Source organism: Ctenopharyngodon idella, chromosome 6 (genome assembly GCF_019924925.1).
Source record: "Ctenopharyngodon idella isolate HZGC_01 chromosome 6, HZGC01, whole genome shotgun sequence".
Lineage (NCBI taxonomy): Eukaryota > Metazoa > Chordata > Actinopteri > Cypriniformes > Xenocyprididae > Ctenopharyngodon > Ctenopharyngodon idella.
The window spans coordinates 22,007,920-22,028,794 of NC_067225.1; the positions used below are offsets into that span (position 1 = coordinate 22,007,920).

The 20,875-nt window shown below is 36.1% G+C and overlaps 1 protein-coding gene across 2 annotated transcripts; it reads right to left on the reverse strand.

The window, feature by feature from the left end:
- Positions 1 to 1,284: 1,284 nt before the first annotated feature.
- On the reverse strand, positions 1,285 to 14,218 carry rgs8 (regulator of G protein signaling 8). 2 transcript variants are annotated; one of them, XM_051898066.1, is made up of 6 exons: positions 13,993 to 14,218; positions 7,278 to 7,316; positions 6,693 to 6,797; positions 6,526 to 6,587; positions 3,069 to 3,235; positions 1,285 to 2,188 (listed from the first exon to the last, which is right to left on the reverse strand). In XM_051898066.1, the coding sequence occupies exons 3-6, from the start codon at positions 6,791 to 6,793 to the stop codon at positions 1,994 to 1,996; spliced, it is 525 nt and encodes a 174-aa protein (XP_051754026.1). In that variant the 5' UTR covers positions 6,794 to 6,797; positions 7,278 to 7,316; positions 13,993 to 14,218; the 3' UTR covers positions 1,285 to 1,993. The 2 variants fall into 2 exon arrangements, with proteins under 2 accessions (XP_051754026.1, XP_051754025.1); XM_051898065.1 differs by having other exon boundaries at positions 7,278 to 7,345; positions 13,993 to 14,213.
- Positions 14,219 to 20,875: the final 6,657 nt, after the last annotated feature.

Genomic DNA, 20,875 nt, shown 5'->3' on the forward strand with positions numbered 1-20,875 from the left:
TCTATTGAATAGGCTTGACCAGAGTCAAATATTGCCTTGCTTTAGTAGGAAATACTTCTTAGCAAACTTTTAAGCTGCGTTTAAGTCCATTTCTTTTTTTATGACCTTCCCTCACTAACTTAACACCCTAAGCCCTTGATCACTTGTGGGTACCATCAACACCTAAATTAATCTACAGCGGTCAGGTGGTACAGTGGTCACATGGTACAAGTAGGAGCTCTCAGAAAGTTCCTATCTTACAAGCTGTAATTAAGAGCTTTACAAGTTGAAATCTTGTAATTACAGTCATTACAACATGGCGTGAATGCACCAAAATTGAGGAGTTGAGGGTCTGTCCATATAAACTTCCCTCGTCCACTTGAAGAAGTTGAATTACTCGGTATGGCATGGCTCGCTTTACTTTCGGTTTGCTTTTCCACTGCACTTTAGTACTGCTTCAAAGAGGGTGTGATTATAGAGTGATCGTGTAGTGATTATAGAGTGATCGTGTAGTTGCACCACCTTTACTGCCGTGGATCTGCTCCTCAGCTACCAAGGAGTCTGACCACGATACAGCCATTTTTTTTTTTTTTAAGTTGCGTGCAACATTCATTTAAAGCAAGTCGCTTAAAAAAGTTGCGTCACTGGTAGTGACGATTCTCTCTGAAGAATCAGTGATTTGCAGTGTTTGCACGGCACATTTAGTATTGGTACGGTCGTATCATGCCATATCAAACCGTACCATGCAGTGGAAAACCACCATAAAAGTGGAGTTAAATGCAGCCTTAGTTGAAATGTTGTCGACTTGTATGAGTGCAAGAATTCATAGCGTATTTTCAGGTTTCCAGTGAAGAATCCAGCTCTTTGTAGGCAGTGGCTAAAGGCTGCAAAGAATCGTAAATACCGAGAGAACACTGCAACGGAAAATCCGAAAAGCCTCAAGTTGTGCCCTAAATGACGCACTGTACACTATGCACTTATACACTATGCACTATATACTCAACTGTGTAGTGTATGAATTTTAAAGAATCTGATAGCCCCTCCCCCTCTGCTATGTAATGCGAGAGTTGAGTGCATGAAGTGTCCAACATTCCACACTTCGGTTTTTTTGTTCTTTTTTTTTTCTTCTGTTAATTAAGTGCTTCATCCGGGTATTTAAAGTGCACTTTTTCTTTATGGAATTTTTAGTCTGAACACACTATAAAACGGCATAGAATAGTGCATACGTACGCAAACTTCAGTACGAACACTGTTTTAGGCCAGGGGTTTTCAGAACAAACAAACAAAAAAACATCAACACCAGGATTGAAGTGACATGCTTTACTTGATTTATCATCACAGGAGAACATGTCATTGTAAACCATTAGAACATCAACATCTGAAAGAATAAACTTAAATAAATTAATAAACAACAAAATAAATAAAGCTAAACAATACATTATGCCACGTACTCTGAATTTTTTTTCAGAGAAAAACTATATTTTGTGTGCGTATGTGTGCGTAATTATTTTTAGGTTTAGATTTTAAGAGAAAAGATTCAGTGAGAGATGTCCGCAGGCCGAGGCTGCATGCAGTAACACAGCAGGCATGTCTTAGGTTGTTGTATCGAAACATATCGGTGTTAATGTGTACACAAGTTACATTGAAGATAAGAAAAATAAATTATCATACTCTACTCTTACATATTACCCATGTAGAGACTGATTTACATTTACATGCTTGCCAGCATTCAGAAGTAACATTGACCATTCTATCACAATTGAGAGGGAGAGAATATAGTTCAAATAGAACTGAGCAAAGAATTACAGTACAGGGTCATGTTTTACTTTAGATGCACAAACTAGCAAGAAACTAGTTTTTTTTTTTTTAACCTTTTTTATATGATTATTCTCATCTAGGTGTTCTCAACACAGACTATGCTATATAATACAATTAAAGTCTGCTTTATTATATTATATATCTCAATATCATCTAACCAGGCAAGCAAATAGACATCTTTCATAGACTTTCACTTTTAAACAGATTTCCTCTGGCAGTATATCTGTGTCCTGTTCAGTAAGTCCTGATAGATCTTTGATCTTATAAACCGAGGAAAGGAGTCTTTTTCCATGAGGCTGTACACTTTAGCTTGGACTTCATTGAGACTGTTGGGAGTTGGCTCCAGAAGCCTCTGTTTGGTTTCCTCTCTGGTCCTGTGGTCTATGTTAACCTTCAGAGATATAAGAGTTAGAGAATATTAAATTCTGCACAACTGCTCTTGATAACAGCATAGAATCAACCAAACCATTTTCCAGCACAGCCAAAGTGGAGAGACTATAAATGGTGTGGTCACCAAAGTTCACACAAAAACATCTATCACTATCTCTGATGATCATATTTTGCGCTTCTACACCGTCACAAATTTTATTCAGTTTGTGGACCGTCTGAGCCAAGAGAGCAGGATTATTACATTTGGTAGATACGTCTCGTCTTGAAGGAGCCAAACTGGAGCTATATTTGTGTTTTCTGTGACCCACACTGTCAGGATGCTTAAGGACAGTGCTGTGCTTCCCGAATAACAAGCAGTGATTCACAAAGTAACTGAAGGTCATGCTGAACAAGAAGATGATCTTCAGGTTTGAAGCCAGGGAAGAACTAAAGTGAGCGTAGGTGTGCTAAAGAACAAACTCCGAGGGAGGAAAAATCTTTATAGCACAGGTCTCAAACTCGGAAGTGCATTGTATACGCAATTAAAAACTGTACATCTTTATTATAAATACAAATATATATATACATTTTCAGCAGCCATTACTCCAGTGTCACATGATCCTTCTGAAATCATTTAATATCAGTGTTGAAAACAGTTGTGCTGTTTAATATTTTTGCGGATTCTTCATTAAATAGAAAGTTCAAAAGATATGACACGAATGCCTGTTATATCTGGAAACATCGCATGTATACATAGGCTATTGAAATGTTTTTTTAGTATACTCATATTAACATATTTGCATCTATGTTATTTAGCAATACTATTAAGAGCTTTGGTGATTCAAACAAATACTGTTTGTTCAGGCGTAGTTGCTATGGTTTTATGGAAGGAGTCAACATACCTCTCTGGGTGCATGAATGTCAATAAATTCCTTGTAGATCTTACTGGCCTTAGACATCATCTTAGCAGGGGATTTGATCTTTTTATAGTCCTCACATGCCAACCAGAACTCGATGTTTTCATCACTGAACTCTGTTTTGAGGAAGGTTCTGAAAGCTGCCAAACCATCTATGAAATAAAGATGAATAAGATTACGGATAAACATCTTACTATATTAAAACCAATATATCTTTGTCATGTCTAATATGCCATATCTAGACCACACTGGCTACAGGAAATTCATCTCAAGGACACCAAACAGCAGAACCTGGATCAGCATCTTTGTTGATCCTGGAACAACATTCCAATCAACCAATCGGATTTGAGGGACAAGTTTACAGTTTTTGTCAAGTTTAGGCTTACAACCAGGGTTAGGTTCTTCTACATCAGTGTAATTTGCCTCTGATTTTAGAGATAACTTATGGGTAGGGTTAGGTTTACGGGTAGGGATAGGATTAAATTTTCAGACAGGAATGTTGTTCCAGGATCAACAAAATATGTTGACCCAGGAACGCATCTAACTCTGCAAAATCAGGATCTGCCACCAAGACAGATGCTTTCATTGATCAAAAACAATTTTTTTTTCCCCTTGTCACATTTGTGATGTGCTTCAAATGAGAGATTACACCAACATCGTCACTCATTGGACATTTCATCGTCACTCACTGGATATTTCACTTTGAAAGGGTCACGAAATGTAATATCATTTTGCAGAAATGTTGCCACAGGGATGTTTTTCCAATGAGCCTGGTTGGATTTTATGATCATCATATGGTCTTTTGTGGTGTTTTTTTTTTTACCCTGTATCCTTTTTGTGTGAGGTAGACTTCTCAGTTAAAGTCCATACAAACAGCAGGGTGGGTAAATGAGACAATAGTGCTTCTCAGGAAATTCAATGAAAGGACAATCAAGAGGCAGTACAGACGCTAAATGTTCTCCTGCTGGCTAGCGAACAAAATGTTCTCCTTTAGTGTGGCCATTGTTTGTTTTTGTTTTTTTCTTTTAAAAGTGATTTTCTGCTGAGCATGTATCCTGTGCTATATCAGACACAGGATGTCATTTATATCTGAAATGCTTTTTACAGATCATGCTACCTGAAGGGGAGATTTTACCCAGCACCCTAGTAATTAATTGAAAGTGAGTGAAAGACACAGCCATTGAAATCCATAACATCCATAATTATCATCATATCATCATCATTATATTAACAGAGTTTTGTGATTCAGTAGGACAATGCGTTTTTGTGCTTATAAATGTAAACAAAATAAGGTGCTCTTTCCAACATCCAGGAATTTATGCAGCACTGTCACTAAAGAATTTACCAGACACCATTTTCTCTTGCTTCTCAGAGGAGCAACTGGTGAGTAAAGCTAAACGTTTGTGTTTGGTAGACATTTTATATCGACATTCTTATATCTGTGTGTTAGTTTAAATATTTCACACATCTCATGTATCACATATTTGTCATTGTTTGCTTTGTCAATCTATCTGAAGCTGTTTTGAATACTACTCCTGCCAGTTATAATAAGTGTCTCAGGAAAGCATTTTAATCCATGGCTGTATTATATAACTGTTTTTCCTCAAACATTACAAAAAGTTTGTCAGAGTAGTTGATATGGGATATGCCCGAGCATGTTATGTCAACTTCTTTCCTTGGGGTAGTAACCGTGTTATTCCGCCATGTTTGCAGTGTATGTTTGTCTCATTTTAGGCACTTGGTTGCTTGTTGGCCTAAGTAAAAAAGAGCATACGCATTCGACTTGCGTCTAAAAGTGTTAACTTCCATGACGTAGTACACATTGCCATGATGTTCTACCTTATGTCCTACATTATAACGCGAAGTATGTCATATCATTGTGTACTATGTCGCAGAAGTTAACGTTAAATGCATATGGCTGTCACACCAGAAGCTTGTTATTTTACTTTAAAACGTTTTAAATAAAAGAATATTTGTCTTGCACAAATGCATTGATTCGTTACAGAAGGCCTTTATTAATGGAGCCGCGTGGAGTACGTTTATGATCGATGGGTGCACTTTTTTGGGCTTCAAAATTTCATCCTCCAGTCACTCCCATTATATTTATATAATAATATAAAATATGTTAAAAAATAATGCGTTTTTTGAACAATCAAGCATGAAAACATATTCTAGTACACCCCAAAAGCAAAATCAAGACTTCATAATACCTAACGTTAGGGGTTTCCTCAGCTTTAGCAAGCTCCGCTAATAAAGGTTTTCTGAATGGTTTGCTGACTATCGTTACTATCTGAGTACTACTGTTGACAGATTTTAGAAGTCTTTAGCTTGAACAAACGTCCAGCACTGAGAGAGGCTATTTGTGGCACGTCTGGGGTGTCAGTACTGTGAGATTCAGGAAAGACACACACACACACACACACACACACACACACACACACACACACACACACACACACACACACACACACACACACACACACATACATACTGTACACGCGCTGTTCTAATTGATGTTGGAATTAAGCCTGAGGAAATAAGGCCTGTCATTTTGTGAGCAATCAACGAGAGAAGTCACAGCCAAACGCGTGACTCACAGGGAAATGGCGTCCTTCACATTAATATGGAAAGCTTACATAACTTGCTGCTGAACTATATCATGGCTGAAGTATAGCCATATATTGGTACAACATGTAGCATACTAATATTACAATATTGCAATACTTCAAAGATTTGTTGTAAGGATGTTTTGGAGAAGTGTGCTGGCTGGTGTACAGTGTTAATACATATTATATACATATATAAAAATTCTGCTTAAATATAGATTATAAATGCTTGAAACATTTATTTTGTCTCTTAAATTATTATTTTTTTTAATTGTTTTTTTTTTTTTCAATGTGTTCAAATGTTACATTTTCCAGAATGTCATGATTTTGAGCTTATATTACACTGCACAAATGCATTTATAAAATGTGAAGAAAAAATCAGGGAAATTGCAAATTTTACTTTGTTTCAATTAAAGTCAATTTTTACAGTATATACTGCTTTTTACAACACATTGTTTCAAAACAGCTTTACAGAAAATCGTGAAGTTAATGTCTATATAATATCTTAATATCTTCATGCCTTATGATTGCATTTAGCAGAGTAGAGCTGGTTGATAGTTTTCTTGGTGGATAGAAATTTTAAATTGTAATTTATTTTACGATGTTTACATAATGATGTGAGGGATTTATCAAAGAATTAAAATGTTTTTTTTTTAATGAATTAGTTATAATTAGTTAATTAGTTATGTGCTAAATATTTCAACATAGATGAAACATGGTTAGAAGATTTCATATCTTTTTAAGATTCAAGTAATAAAAAGTGCCCTATTGAAGAATAACACAAATAAGCTCAATAATTTAAACCCATAGACTTAATCATGATTAATGTGACTTACATTTATTGGACAGCAGAGCATCAAATGAATCTGCCCATCTGGTCACTTCATCATTTGATAACCTAAGATGGCCAAAGATACATGATTAGGTACAGTTATGTGACAGCTAATGAACTATTTTCCTTTTTTTTTTTTTTTTTTTGAGGGAACAACAAAAAAGTACTCACTTCAAGTATCTTGTGGACCTCTCCTGAGCAGGAGGCAGGAATTCTGAAAAATCGCTGCATGAGTCTGATTTGTTAGACAGGCACCCTAGTCTAGTTTTCATGGCCCTGAAAAAAAGGAAAGAGAAAGAAGACACAAGCAATCTTAAATAACAAAAGATTAGCAGCTGCCAATGACATTAGTGTATTCATAAGAGACTGGTGATGATTTATTTTTAGAACATACCAAATTACTGATGATAATAATAACAACAACAGCTCAGGTGTGCATAATAGCCTGTCTGATTAGATTGCAGTAATGCTCACAGATGTTATCATAAACCTGCATTATACAACACACCATTGCAATGTTCACTAATTATCAGGAGATGTGCATTCACCATATTGTAAACATGAATATTCTTTCAAAATGGGAATCATTGAAATGCAACAGCGCACCTGGCCCTAAAAAAGACATTATCATGAATTCTGCATGTATATTTACATCATAGAAGAATCAATCAGGACAGAGAGCGAGAGCGCGACAGAGAGCGAGAGACAGAGAGATACACACATTAACTCTTACATAAACTAAGTGGATATACTCACTGACTGTCCTTGCGATGCAATTTCTTCCAGTCGATTGTACTGTAGGAACAAGTGAGGTGTTGATTTGTCTGTGAAAATGATAAAGATTTACATGTATATATACTACTCATCAGTGAGCATATTTTGTTAATCACTATTCCCATGGCTCACAATTACTAGCATGCCAGATGCCACCTTTTCCCTTGACGCAATATAAAACATTTGGACCAACATAAGACTCACGTTATTTTGCTTTTGTTATTGCACCTGCAGTTCCAGGCACGTTCAGTTCTTCTAAAGGAACATTTCCAAAAAAATAAATAAATAAAAATTTCCACTCTCTTACCATTTCAGTCCAAGAAACTGATGCAACCTATTGCTTTCACATGTAGTTATTTTTAATTGGGAACACTGCATGAAATTGACCATTCTTTTTCTGAAGGATTGTAAATTCCTCTACAGAAAATAGGCATGAGTAATTCCTCTCAACATGTATAAAAAAACCATGAGAACATAGCTTTGTGTTATTGTACACTTTGATGGGAATCAGAAAAGCCATTGGTATGTAATCCCTAACGCTCAAAATACTTAATTGTTTTGAGTAGGACAAACTTAAATTGAACAAATTAGTTCAGTTAAATTAACTGTAATGAGTATTTAGAACTTTTTTTTTTCTTTTGAGTTCACAGCACTGACATATTTCAAGTAAACTGAACTGTTTCATCATTTTGAGTTGTATGAACTCATTTCTTTTTATTTATACTAGCTTAAGTTTAACTGAAACTGGGCTGGGATTTCTACTTCCCAGCATGCTTTGCCCATGGTACTCGAAAGGGAGAGTAAATGCTAAAATTATGTGTTAGATAATGTTTTTTTTTGTGTGTGTGTGTGTGTGTGTGTGTGTGTGTGTGTGTGTGTGTGTGTAAGATTAATGTTAAGTGGGAGATTTAGTAGTGATTAATGTTTTTTATGCTAATTTAGAAGGGTTTCTGTTAATGTGTGTTTTTGGAGAGTTACCATCATGGTGACAAGTGGTGCATGTGGTTTGGTAAGTTAGAGCAGGTAAGTTACATGTTTTAATTTGCTGTACTCATTCAGTAAGTGCTATACCATGCTATTGTTAACATGTTAGAATATTAGCAAGTTGGCATTTTCGGAATTTTCTTATTAGGGTTTACAGTGAAGTAAATAATTAAATTTGGCAAGAACTCAAAAAAATAAAAATTAAATAAATAACTAAATACTTTATGTTAATTGCTATCAAAATGTATGAGTTAGCTAACTCATTACTTTAGGTAAGTAGCAATTAACATGCATGAGTACTACAAACTCAAAACTTGATAGTTCTGCTTACTTAAAATTGGGAATATCCTAATTCAAAAAATTTGATGTAACTGATTACCTCTTTTTTTTTTTTTTTTTTTTTTTGAGTTAGCCCAAATTATTTGGGTTTACAGTGTACCACGGATGTTATTAAAGAAGAGGTACAAGGTATATTTTAATCTGTGTGCTTGCATGTTAGCTTTGGTAGTTCTTGGCATAAAAGGCAGTTTAATTTGTGTCAAGTATCACATTTCTGTTTGTTCTTGTTTTGTGGTATTTTATTGAATAGTTTCCTGTTTCTGAATATTGCTAAATGGAGTGCAAGTTAAAGGAACTGATGACATATCATTTATTAGTATTATTTTTCAACCTTTTTTTTGTATCTTTTTTCATTTGACTAATTACAACTAATGACCATTTTAAACATATGTCCCTTTTGGTAAAGCATCGCAGAAATCATGAATTTCTAATTGCGGTCTGTCAAACAATCCAAATTCTCTCAAGATGGGAATATTTTAGTGATTTGCCGGATGCTTGAGGCTTATTCTTCATTTCCTTGGACTGGATGAGAACACGTGCTATGCTATTTATAAAATGCACTGACAAATCTATCTAGGCAGGGAGAAGCCAGTTCATGTTCTATGCATCCATGCAGCACAAATGGAGCTACAGGGAGCTTGCTAAATAAAAGATACTCTGATGTCTCACCCTTATAAAATCATCATGAGATGCCCAAAGAAATAAAAACATTGCTAACATTCTCCTTCCGTTTTTGTGTCTTTGGAATTTAATATTCTCAATTTGTCTTTGATGTAGGAAGCCAAGTTTCTGTGCTGAGTAATTTCATAGTTGTGTCCTGTCTCACTTCAAATGGAATGCTAATGGGTTGCAATGAAACTCCCAAATGCTGAATTTTAGTCTGTTTAGTTAAGCTAAGAAATGCCGTTCATAGCAGGGTAGCATAATCACAATGTTGAACTAAAAGCATAATAATAATAATAATAATAATAATATATATATATATATATATATATATATATAAATAGGCTAATATAATATAATATAGTCTAATAATAGGCTTATATAATTGTCAAGATCATGTCTTTTCCTCAGTTCTCGTTTGTTACTATGGTTTCCATGTATGCTAGGCCAGTAGTTGGCGATGTCACTTTGTAAAGAAACACTACGCGCCTATAGACCGAACACAATACGCATGCATATTACAAATTTGCATTTTTGTAGTTTACTTGGAGATGATAACGGTATCATTTTCAAGAACTTGCACTTTTAAACCCGTTTTCAAAAGTTAGTGTTTTCAGGCAGTGAAATAGAACTAATGCATGTAAAATTGAAGTATGTTCACTGGAGTTATTTTAAATATATTGGTGCTTACTCAGTTGAATTATGTTTCTGCTACACAAAGTATTTTAAGTTATTTTTATGAGGAAAATTGAGTTGAAATTACTTAAGGGTGCATGTTGAAGACATGTAAAGGCTATTTGGTCAAACACAAATTAGATGAGTTCAAAATACTTATAAGTCTGATGCAAAAAGTTGCCTCAATTTTTTTGAGTAAAACCAAGGCGATATTTTTTGCAGTGCAAAACGCTGTTGTTGTGTAAATGAATGGCCAAAACGTATAAAATGTTTTCAGTTTTTAGTGTAAAACTGTGTTTTTTTTAGTGTAAAACGGTACTTTTTTTTGTATGTATTTAAGTGGATTGAACACAATCAAATTAAGTTAGGACAAAATGTATACTGGCTGTCACTGGAACAGCCTTGTCTGAGGCAGTCAGTGCCCATAATGTTTTCATCAACGTACAGGTTATAAAGTTTATTGTAGCTGTATGGGTGCTCAGTTTTTCGTGTATTATATTATATATTGTTTATTCCATTGCGAACAAGCAGACATCTATCTTCAAACTGTGCACGGCACTTAATTGAAAGATTAAAGAGTTGGGTGGAGTTTCAAGGTTTGACAACAGTTTGATGATCCAGTGGAGTTTTTTAAAAGCTTTTCATTGGTTAAATATTAATAAAATCCACATACAGGTGTAAAAGATGACCAATAGCATTGATTTTTAAAAATAAAATAAATAAAAAATGAAGACCAGCCTTGTTGGCAGAGGGAGTAAGGTGCGTCGCAGATACTTTTGACACGATCAACCTGAGTTCGAATTTGCCTTTTGCCAAACTCGTTCTTCTCCCTTTTCTCTTTCCATATCAGATTGGAAAGGCATTTATTTTCAATAAATATGAAGAAAATATTTAATGGTTATTTAATAATGAAGTGTTTTTTGGGTAGGGTTAGAGGTAGATGTACTATAGGTAGGTCTTTATTGTCCCAATAAGGTGGCATTTATTTAATAATCATTTACTCTCAATATGGTATTATTGCATACTGTTTTATAATGTACTAAAATACTGAGGTGTAAATAGTATATAACTATTTTTTACACTTATTGCAAAGAAAATACTGGTATTTTTACATAGTGTAACTGGAATCTATCACTATTTGCACTTAGCGTTTATTGCATTTATCGCTATATTTGAGTGTAAATAGCATCTATCACTAGTGTAAAGAGCATCTATTGTTATTCGCACATAGTATAAATATAATGTAATATATTATATTACAATAATATAATAATAATAATAATAATATAATAATTTAAAATAATATAATATATAAACATTGATTTTTGAGGGTTCCCTCACAGATAACTCATCTCATAAGAAGTGCACCACACCCTCATGCTCAGTAGAACATGTGAAGGTCCCTGTAGTGTTACTGTCTGATGGAGCTCAGTGAGATGTCAGGTTTCCCGCTGAGGCTCCTCTACCCACTATCAATGTGCTATGCCATCTGATCTTCTACCCTCGCTCATGCTATTTTTAAATTCTAAGCTCTTTGGTCGTCCATGTTAAAAAATAATGGAGTTGCTTTTACCAACCTTAAATTAGTTTTGCTTTCCATGTTCTGGAATAAACAAGGTAAATATTTAACCTTTAGAGTGCCTAAGATTTTAAATATTTAACCATCAAAGTTCTCCAGCAACGCTTACAGACAACATATGTTGACTCATGTATAATAAATTGCTTGTGATGTTCCTCATTTGTCAAGTCGCTAAGGATGAAAGCATCCGCTGAATGATTAAATGTAAATGTTGCTGTGAAAAAAAAAAATCCCAGTTTAAGCCAGTCTTAGGTGGTTTGCTGGTCTTAGGTTTAAACTATAGTCTCTCTGACCAAGCTGGTTTCCAATTATCTTAAAAGTACTAAAAAAGGATGGCTGGATGGCCACCTAACCACCTTAAGCTGAATTAAGCTGTTTTTTAAGCATGTTATAATCCACTAAAAAAACATGTCTCCTAGGGGTTTGTGGGAGTGAGGGTTTAGCTCCTGTTTTAGCAAGGTGCGTCTGTGCCCTAGAGACACTACCTTCATTTACACCCTTCTTCACACTTTGCCATGACAGTTGCAGGGTAATGCCAGGCTACAGCCCACCTACTTTCTTTCTCTTCTATTTTCGTCAATGCCCTTTCCTCTTTGAGGTCCTCACCTACGTGACGTGATGGCTACTGTCTCCTCAAATCACATTCGGTCGAACAAAACTCTGAAGTTAAGGTCACTGTTGCTTAATTTAGATATCCTCAAAGTAGCAAGGCCTGATTCACTTTTCTATAAATTATTTAATGTGATTTGATGTTGGTTGTACATTATGCTGAAAAATGAGAAAAAGTGCTCCTTATCTGTGTGAGGTCTCATTAAATCTGGGACAGAGAGACATCTGTTTGAAAAAGGTTAGCACATAGTGGCTATTCTGGCAAATGGGCCATAATTCAGACAAATTGGATAGAACTGCAATTGTGTGAATGTGGCAGAAACAATAAGCATTAGCACAGTTATATGAGGAACTCTTATTCTCAAATGCCACTGTCTGGTTTTAATGTATTCATACTCTCTTTGCTAACTGGGCCCAATCCAAGGACACCAAAATTTAGTTCAAGGGAAAGCAAGAGTTTAATTAAACATACCTGGGCAACACTTTATAATAAATGATGGTACCAAGTCATTAAAAACATTATATAACAAATTATATGATCTGCTTTTTCTACACTTATTTTGAAGGAAAATGTGTGTAATTGATTTAAACTTGGTAAAATGAGAATTCTACACTCCTATTGAAAATATATATATAAAATTTGACAAAATATTTAACAAATGAACATGCAAAAATGGTGTGGGTGGGGGTGTTTAAATTCTGTGGAAATCTGCAAAGCTTTTTGTGCATGCAGATCAACGTGGGATTAAAGATCAGTAGTTTGTGCATAATCGATTACTAACATAGAACTCAAAATCTATTAAAATAATTACTAAAACATAATTCATTAAAAAAGAAATTCATTAGATTATTCAACCATTTTAATGTGCATTCACTAAAAATATTTTGAGCATTCTATAATTTAATAATGTTAACAAATGAATGTCAAACTGTCATTGATGCATGCTATTATAATAACATTATAATAACATTATAATAACATGCATTAGTTTAGTTATCCATACCCAAAGTGTTTCTGCTAAGAAATTTCCCATTGGAATTAATAAATTAAACGTCACACATAAAGTTATGAGTCTCTTACATGTTTATGTGCATTGTGCTTCTGATTTCATTTTAACTAATGTTAAGATGCTGTGCATTATTCACCATTTCGCAGACTGATAATAACATCCATGCAGAATTCTGGATGGATGCTGTTGCTGCGTCTGTACAGCAGAATGAAACATATCTCCAGTGTGTCTCAAAAAGAGCAGTGGGTGGTGAGAGTGGGTGTTTCAAAGTCTCTCCTCATCTCTGTCACTTCCCCTCGCTGACATTTACAAACCTACAAAGCCCTTACAGTTACTGCTGGAGAGATGGATTAGCTGCCCAATCCCTTCAATAAACACAGTTCATTGTGCATATCAGAAAATAATAAATTGTGCAGTTTAAGCTAACAAAGTAACTGATGATTTGGTATTATGTAAACTGGATATTAAATGTATAGTATAACTCAAATAATGTATATGAATGTTCTGTATATATTTTTTTTTCTGTACTTTGTAATAAAGCAATTTAGCATTTATGGAAACACGGATAAACAACATCAACAAAAAGAACACTTGCAACATCATAAAACATCAAAATACCACAAACTGCAGTTTCCATCATTTATAAATGTTACAATGTGAAAGCCAAATAGATGATCTGTTTGTCTTTGTTGCACCCAATTCCCTACACAAGAGAAGACATGACAGAAGGACAGATGGTGAGAGCTGTGCACTATGATAAATATCCTAGACACACAAAGCCAGTGTGAGCAGCAACTTATGCAACAATCGATCAGGGATATGAATATGGAGCCTTTACCTTTACAGTTCACTGCCGTTGTAGATGACAGCTCTTTGATTCAGGCTGGAGAAGCTGCTTTATCCGACGGGTTTAGCGTGGTTCTGTTCTTGTGTAGAGATATCTACTGTTGCCCACATGTAGCAATCATCACACAGCGTGCTCATCGGTGTGAAAGCGTGAGGGAGCGAGGAACAAGAGAGAGAGAGAGAGGAGGGAGAGAGATGAGACGAGAGGGGAGAAAAATAAGCAGAGGGAGAGGCTTTGTCAACACACTGGTCTCTCTGGAGATTCAAAGGGCATTACTATGCCGTTTTGTTTTGCTCCGTCTAGGCTTTTCAGTGACATGTTTGTGTTGCGAGGTCTCACGCTGTCAAACTGTTATTCTGCATGGATGTATGTCATAGACAAGAGGGAAATTTGAGGTCTAGCATGCAGGTTTTGGCTGAGGTAATGGGTTCCTTTGAGGAGAGGAACAAGGAGACTAAATCAAGCCGGCGTAGACATCAAAGCTGCCTTTTTATCCCGCACTCACAGTGGCAAATCCTTGCTGGGTTTAAAATGGGGACATGCTGGCCTCATTTGATAGCTCTTATCTGAGTAGGGGATGTAGACTGACTACTTGAGTACTCAGTATTCTCCGTTCTCCACTGGAGGCATATTATGTCCTCAAAATAGTGTCGTATTATCTTAGACACTCATATGAACACATACAGGCACACGTGAATAATGCACAGCGGCCATGCCGCATGAATTGGAGGCTGCAGTCAAATTGTTTAAAGCCTTCATTAGAGCTTTTTTACTAAAAGAAGCGGATGCTATTCACTGCCACTAACAAAGACCGAAAATTTCTGAGTCACTGTTTTAAAGCCAGTTTTAAAGCCAGGCTGGCCCACACTAAAAGATTTTCAAAATGTGAGAGACCACAAACATGATGATTAAAAAAAAAAAAAAAATCATAGATTTAAAGGGTTACTACGGAGCCCCGCACATGACATGCAAGAAAAAAAATTAAATCGTGCGCACGACTTACTAATTCGTTCCCTCGATTTACTAAATCGTGCGCACGATTTACTATTTCGTTCCCTCGATTTATAAATCATGCGCATGATTTATAAATCGAGGAAATGACATAGTAAATCGTGCGCACGTTTTAGTAAATCGAGGGAACGAATTAATAAATCGTGCGCATGATTTAGCCTACTATTTTTTTTCCTGCATGTCATGTCTGGGGCTCCGTAGGTTACTTCACCCCAAAAATTCGGTCATTAATTACTCACCCTCATGTCGTTCCAAACCCGTAAGACCTTTGTTCATCTTCAGAACACAAATTATGATGTTTTTGATGAAATCCGAGAGCTCTCTGACTCCTCCAGAAAGCAATTTAATTACCACTGTCAAGGCCCAGAAAGGTACTAAAGACATCATTAAAATTTTATGAAGCGACGAGAATACTTTTTGTGCGCAAAAACAAAACAAAAGTAACGACTTTATTCAACAATATCCTACGCTGTTGACGTAGTAAACACAGTGCAGCGGTTCCGTGTTCTACGTCAGAACGCCAATTGATTATTGGCTGGTTCCTGCGTCAGCATCACAAGTATGTGTCGTGCTGCTCATGTGAACAGCGTCGCCCAATACCGAACCAGCGTTCTGATGTAGAACCTGGAAACGCTGAATGTAGACAGTGTAGGAGAATGAAATGGAAATTGTTGAATAAAGTTGTTATTTTTGTTTTGTTTTTGTGCACAAAAGTATTCTCGTTACTTCATAACTTTAAGGTTGAACCACTGTAATCACATGGACTATTTTAACGACATTCTTTCTGGGCCTTGACAGTGCTAATTAAATTGCTGTCTATGGAGGAGTCAGAGAGCTTTCGGATTTCATCAGAAATATCTTAATTTGTGTTCCGATGATGAATGAAGTTCTTACTGGTTTGGAACAACATGAGGGTGAGTAATTAATGACAGAATTTTAATTTTTGGGTGAACTAACTCTTTAACAGTTTTGTTCCTAAAGTGTCAGGTTGTGGAGTGCTGCAGTGTAACCAATACATCCATTCACAGACAATGAGATTCTCAAATGTAAACATAGAAAATCTCGCAAAATCTCTTGCAGTCAAACGTGACTTCACAGTAAACAAACATGGCACACAATGGGCATGAAGAAATGGCGATAATAGTGTTTACGGGGAAAAAAAGAAAAAGATTTGGATAAAGTCGTGTTATACTTCTGTCTTCTGTCAGCTCGATTTCTGATTTGGTATCATTTTGTTTTCACATGACAATCTAAAGAGTGCATACGCATTTGTAGTCGGGGTTCCCCCCACACAACATTTCTGATAGTAAATATTTACTGCAGCAGAGAAAGACCTACAATATCAAGTTACTGTTTTGAAGGTTGTTGACTAATACAGACCTTTGACTAAGTTACTACATCCTGGCATTCTCTGTGAGGTTGAGGGTGTTCCACTTGAAATAATATCTATATTAATAAAAAAAAAAAAAAAATGTATTTGATGAAATGGCCCCACAAAGTGCATGATGTGGAGAGCCAACCTGTGGGTTCTCAAGGACGATGGGCCTTTTGTGAAGCAGCTGTTTGATAAACTCTGTATGCATGTTAGAATTAGCCTCCCTCTTTAGGGCTGAAGAGAGAGCATGCTCACTAGATGACTAATCGTCTAGAAAATGTTCATGACAATAGTCCAGTAATTAATTTTTTTTTCTTTTTTTCCCCTCTCTCTTTCCTTTTTACATTTATTAATTTCAGTCAATTTGCATGTTTAAATATATAAAATGTTTTTAGAATATTTTATCAGTTCACTAAAGTACAGTTTAGGCCATCATTTATGTGCACAGGGCCCGAGATGACATTTTTATTGGTGTTCGTCCCCTCCCCATCTCCTCAAATCAATGAACAAGAACCCTAAGAATTCAAATCAATCATCAAAAAGAGGGAAGCAGTAAAGCTGTGCTTAGTTACTAGATGGACTACTATATCAGGATTAATCCCACACATGCAGCTCAGATATTACACAATATGTACTGCATTACCTATTTAAACTTCATATTTTCCGGTCAGTGCACGCTTGACTTACGGTACAGTGCAACACTTACATCACCATTATCAAAATAGAATTTTCATTTTTATATACACTAAATGACATTATCATGAGGTTACACAACAAGCAAATTCACTTCTGGGTCCTTCAATGTCTAATGATTAGTTTACCATAGCATTATGCAATGTAAAAATGTTTGTTAATATAAATAATTTATTCAGCAAGAATGCATTAAATTAATTGAACAAAAGTGACAGTAAAGACATTTACATTATTACAAAAATTCTCTTTCACATTAATGCTGTTCTTATGAACTTTTATTCATCAAGAAATGAATGTGGTTTCCACAGAAATATTAAGCAGCACAGCTGTTTTCAACTGTGATAATGAGATGTTATATGTTACATGAGCACCAAATCAGCATTAAAATTATTTCTGAAGGATCATGTGACACTGAAGACTGGAATAGGCAAATGGCTGCTGAAAATTCAGCTTTGCCATCCTAAATACATCAATCAAATGGCAGCAACTCAATGCGTTTAGGCATGTAGACATGGTCAAGAGGATCAGCTGAAGTTCAAACGGAGCATCAGAATGGGGAAGAAAGGTGATTTAAGTGACTTTGAACATGGCATGGTTGGTGCCAGACGGGCTGGTCTGAGTATTTCAGAAACTGCTGATCTACTGGGATTTTCACACACAACCATCTCTAGGGTTTACTACGGAGCCCAGGAAGTCACCTGTAAAAGACAACCCCCCCCCCAAAAAAAACCAAGACCTGCAAATCCATTGCCACAGTTTTGCAATCCGTCCGTACCCACGAATTTCCAATCCATGCACTCAGATTTGTAAACTGTACCTTCAGTTTTTCAATCGGTACCCACAAATTCATAATCCATGCGTACGCTTTCGCAATCCGTTCTCACACTTTTGCAAACTGTACTTTTGTGGCCCGTCCCTCATTTTAGAAATCTGTGCCGACTGATCAAGAGTTGGCCTAGGCTACTGTCTTTTTTTCCATGCGATGGTGTGCTTTATGAATTCATTACACAAAACTGTGGCGACTGATTTGCGGGTCTTGCTTTTTTTTCTCCTCAAGGTGACTTGCCGGGCCCCGTAGATTACAGAGAATGGTCAGAAAAAGAGAAAATATCTAGTGAGCGGCAGTTCTGTGGACGAAAATGTCTTGTTGATGCCAGAGATCAGAGGAGAATGGCCAGACTGGTTTGAGCTGATAGAAAGGCAACAGTAACTCAAAAAACCACTTGTTACAACCGAGGTTTGCAAAAGAGCATCTCTGAACACACAACACACCAAACCTTGAAACAGATGGGCTACAGCAGTAGAAGACCACACCGGTGCCGCTCCTGTCAGCTAAGAACAGGAAACTGAGGCTACAATTTGCACACACTCACCAAAATCGGACAGTAGAAGATTGGAAAAACATTGCTTGATCTGATGAGTCTGAATTTCGACTGCGACATTCAGATGGGTCAGAAATTGCCGTAAACAACATGAAAGCATGGATCCATCCTGCGTTGTCTAAACGGTTCAGGCTGCTGGTGGTGGTGTAATGGTGTGGAGGATATTTTTTTGGGACACTTTTGACTCCTTAGTACTAATTGAGCATCGTTTAAATGCCACAGCCTAACTGAGAATTGTTGCTGACCATTTCTATCCCTTTATGACCTTTGTACCCATCTTCTGATGGCTACTTCCAGCAGGATAACACGCCATGTCACAAATCTCAAATCATCTCAAACCCTCTTCTTGAACATGACAATGAGTTCACTATACTCAAATGACAGTCACCAGATCTCAATCCAACAGAAAACCTTTGGAATGTGGTGGAACGGGAGAATCACATCATTGGTGTCCAGCCAACAAATTTGAAGCAACTGCATGATGCTATCATTTCAACATGGACCATCTCTGAGGAATGTTTCCAGCACCTTGTTGAATCCATGACATGAAGAAAAAGGGCAAAAGTACTAGCCCAAACCCAGTACTAGCAAGGTGTACCTAATAAAGTGGCCAGTGAGTGTGTGTACTATATATAGGTTATATAAATAGATTCATGTGATATTTATGGTATTTATTTAAATCTCACATAAATCTGTAAAATATCTTGTAGAGTGGGTCACTGTGGACAGACAGACAATAAATGCTGGAGCGATTTTAATCAGTAGCTTGTAAGTAGGGTAGCACATAAATGCTGTTATCTAGTCAGAGGGAACATCCCAGTTTAATCAGCTTCAAACGTGGATTTACTAAGCTTTCAAATCTCTGGAAAAGCCTGATGTGATGAAGGCTGATAAATGCTCTTTTGAAATGAAAAGATATGACATCATATAATACAAAAGTACACACAGTAAATGTCTATTTTGATGTCTCTGAATAGAAAGTAACTGCAGATTTATGCAGCTCCATGCCCGGACTTGATGTGGCACTTTGCAAGATGTTTTTGCACAGTCATTTGGATGTGACTAAAAGTATTGTATACATCAAAATCATAGACCGTAAAAAAAGATGGACGATGCAACGCTGCTTCCTTCCATTGTAATGAACTGAATGTAAAACATACGACGATGGGCGTTGACATGTTACGCAAAAACGTCAGTTTGGAACCTGGGCATGCGCAGATGGAATCGTCAGTGGAGCCTGGAGGTGGAGTCGCGGTATCAAACTTCTGCCCAAACAACTGCGTCATCATTGATGTATTTTAAATAGGCTATATAAATTATACACTATTTAAAATTCTACCTATAAAATAATAGGCTATTCTGTTTGTAGAGCAATAATATTTTTGAAACGGCAAATTCAGTAGATAAACTCAATATAATATGCCGCTAGAAACAACTCTTAAAATGTCATAAACGGTCCTGCCATTTTAAATAAAGTTAAACTAACATTACAGGAGATTGATTGCTGTAGACAGTGCTCTATAATTAATTGGAGTAGGCTATCATTAGTTTTGTCCTGCTAATTATTATTTTATACCCATAAAAATAATTAGTAACTGCCAGATAACGATCACCTGCTTTTTCCCGACATGGTAAACGTTAGGCGTGTTATCTTAACTAATAACTTTTATTAATTAGCTTATAAAGTCCACATTTAACGTTACCGAAAAAAGTTCAGCGATCCGTCAGATCCTGTAGGTCGGTTAGTACAGTTTACTGATGAACAACTCATTTTGTCGGTGTGAAATAACACAGAAATCAAAAATTAATTGTTAGTTATATATCTTCAATCTCCCCTCGAAGCTCCGACAGTCCTCAGAGAAGCTGTCAGTCACAACTGTCAATCATAATGACACGCCCTGTTTCTAAAATCAAACTTATCACAAGAACGAACAATTGAATATATATCAGCGGGATAACAATCACCTTAAATGACCAAAACCATCTTTCGGAAAATTTTATTTGAAGCGTAATTTATTTTTTTATTTTGACTCCTTCCCGTTCGTTTGCATTGAGAGGGCGAGATTTATGACCTGTACTGCATCCAGCCACCAGGTGGCGATCAAAGAGCCCGCTGCTTCACTTTTCACGATGTATGAGGCACACCCGATCAAAATGAATTAATGCATGACTTCACATTCTAAATAAGAATGTATATAGAGCAAGGGGTCAAAGGTTGACTGGTTAGCTAGTCCCTTTTGGTAGATGCCATGATTACAGTTGCAGTTGAGCAAAAAGCAGCTTTGAGAAAAAAAAAAAAAAAAAGGCAGAATTGTGAGTTATAAACTTGCTACTGAGAGAAATAAAGTCACAATTGTGAGATAAAAACTCGTAATTGTGAATTGTAAAGTCAGAATTGTGAGATATAAACGCA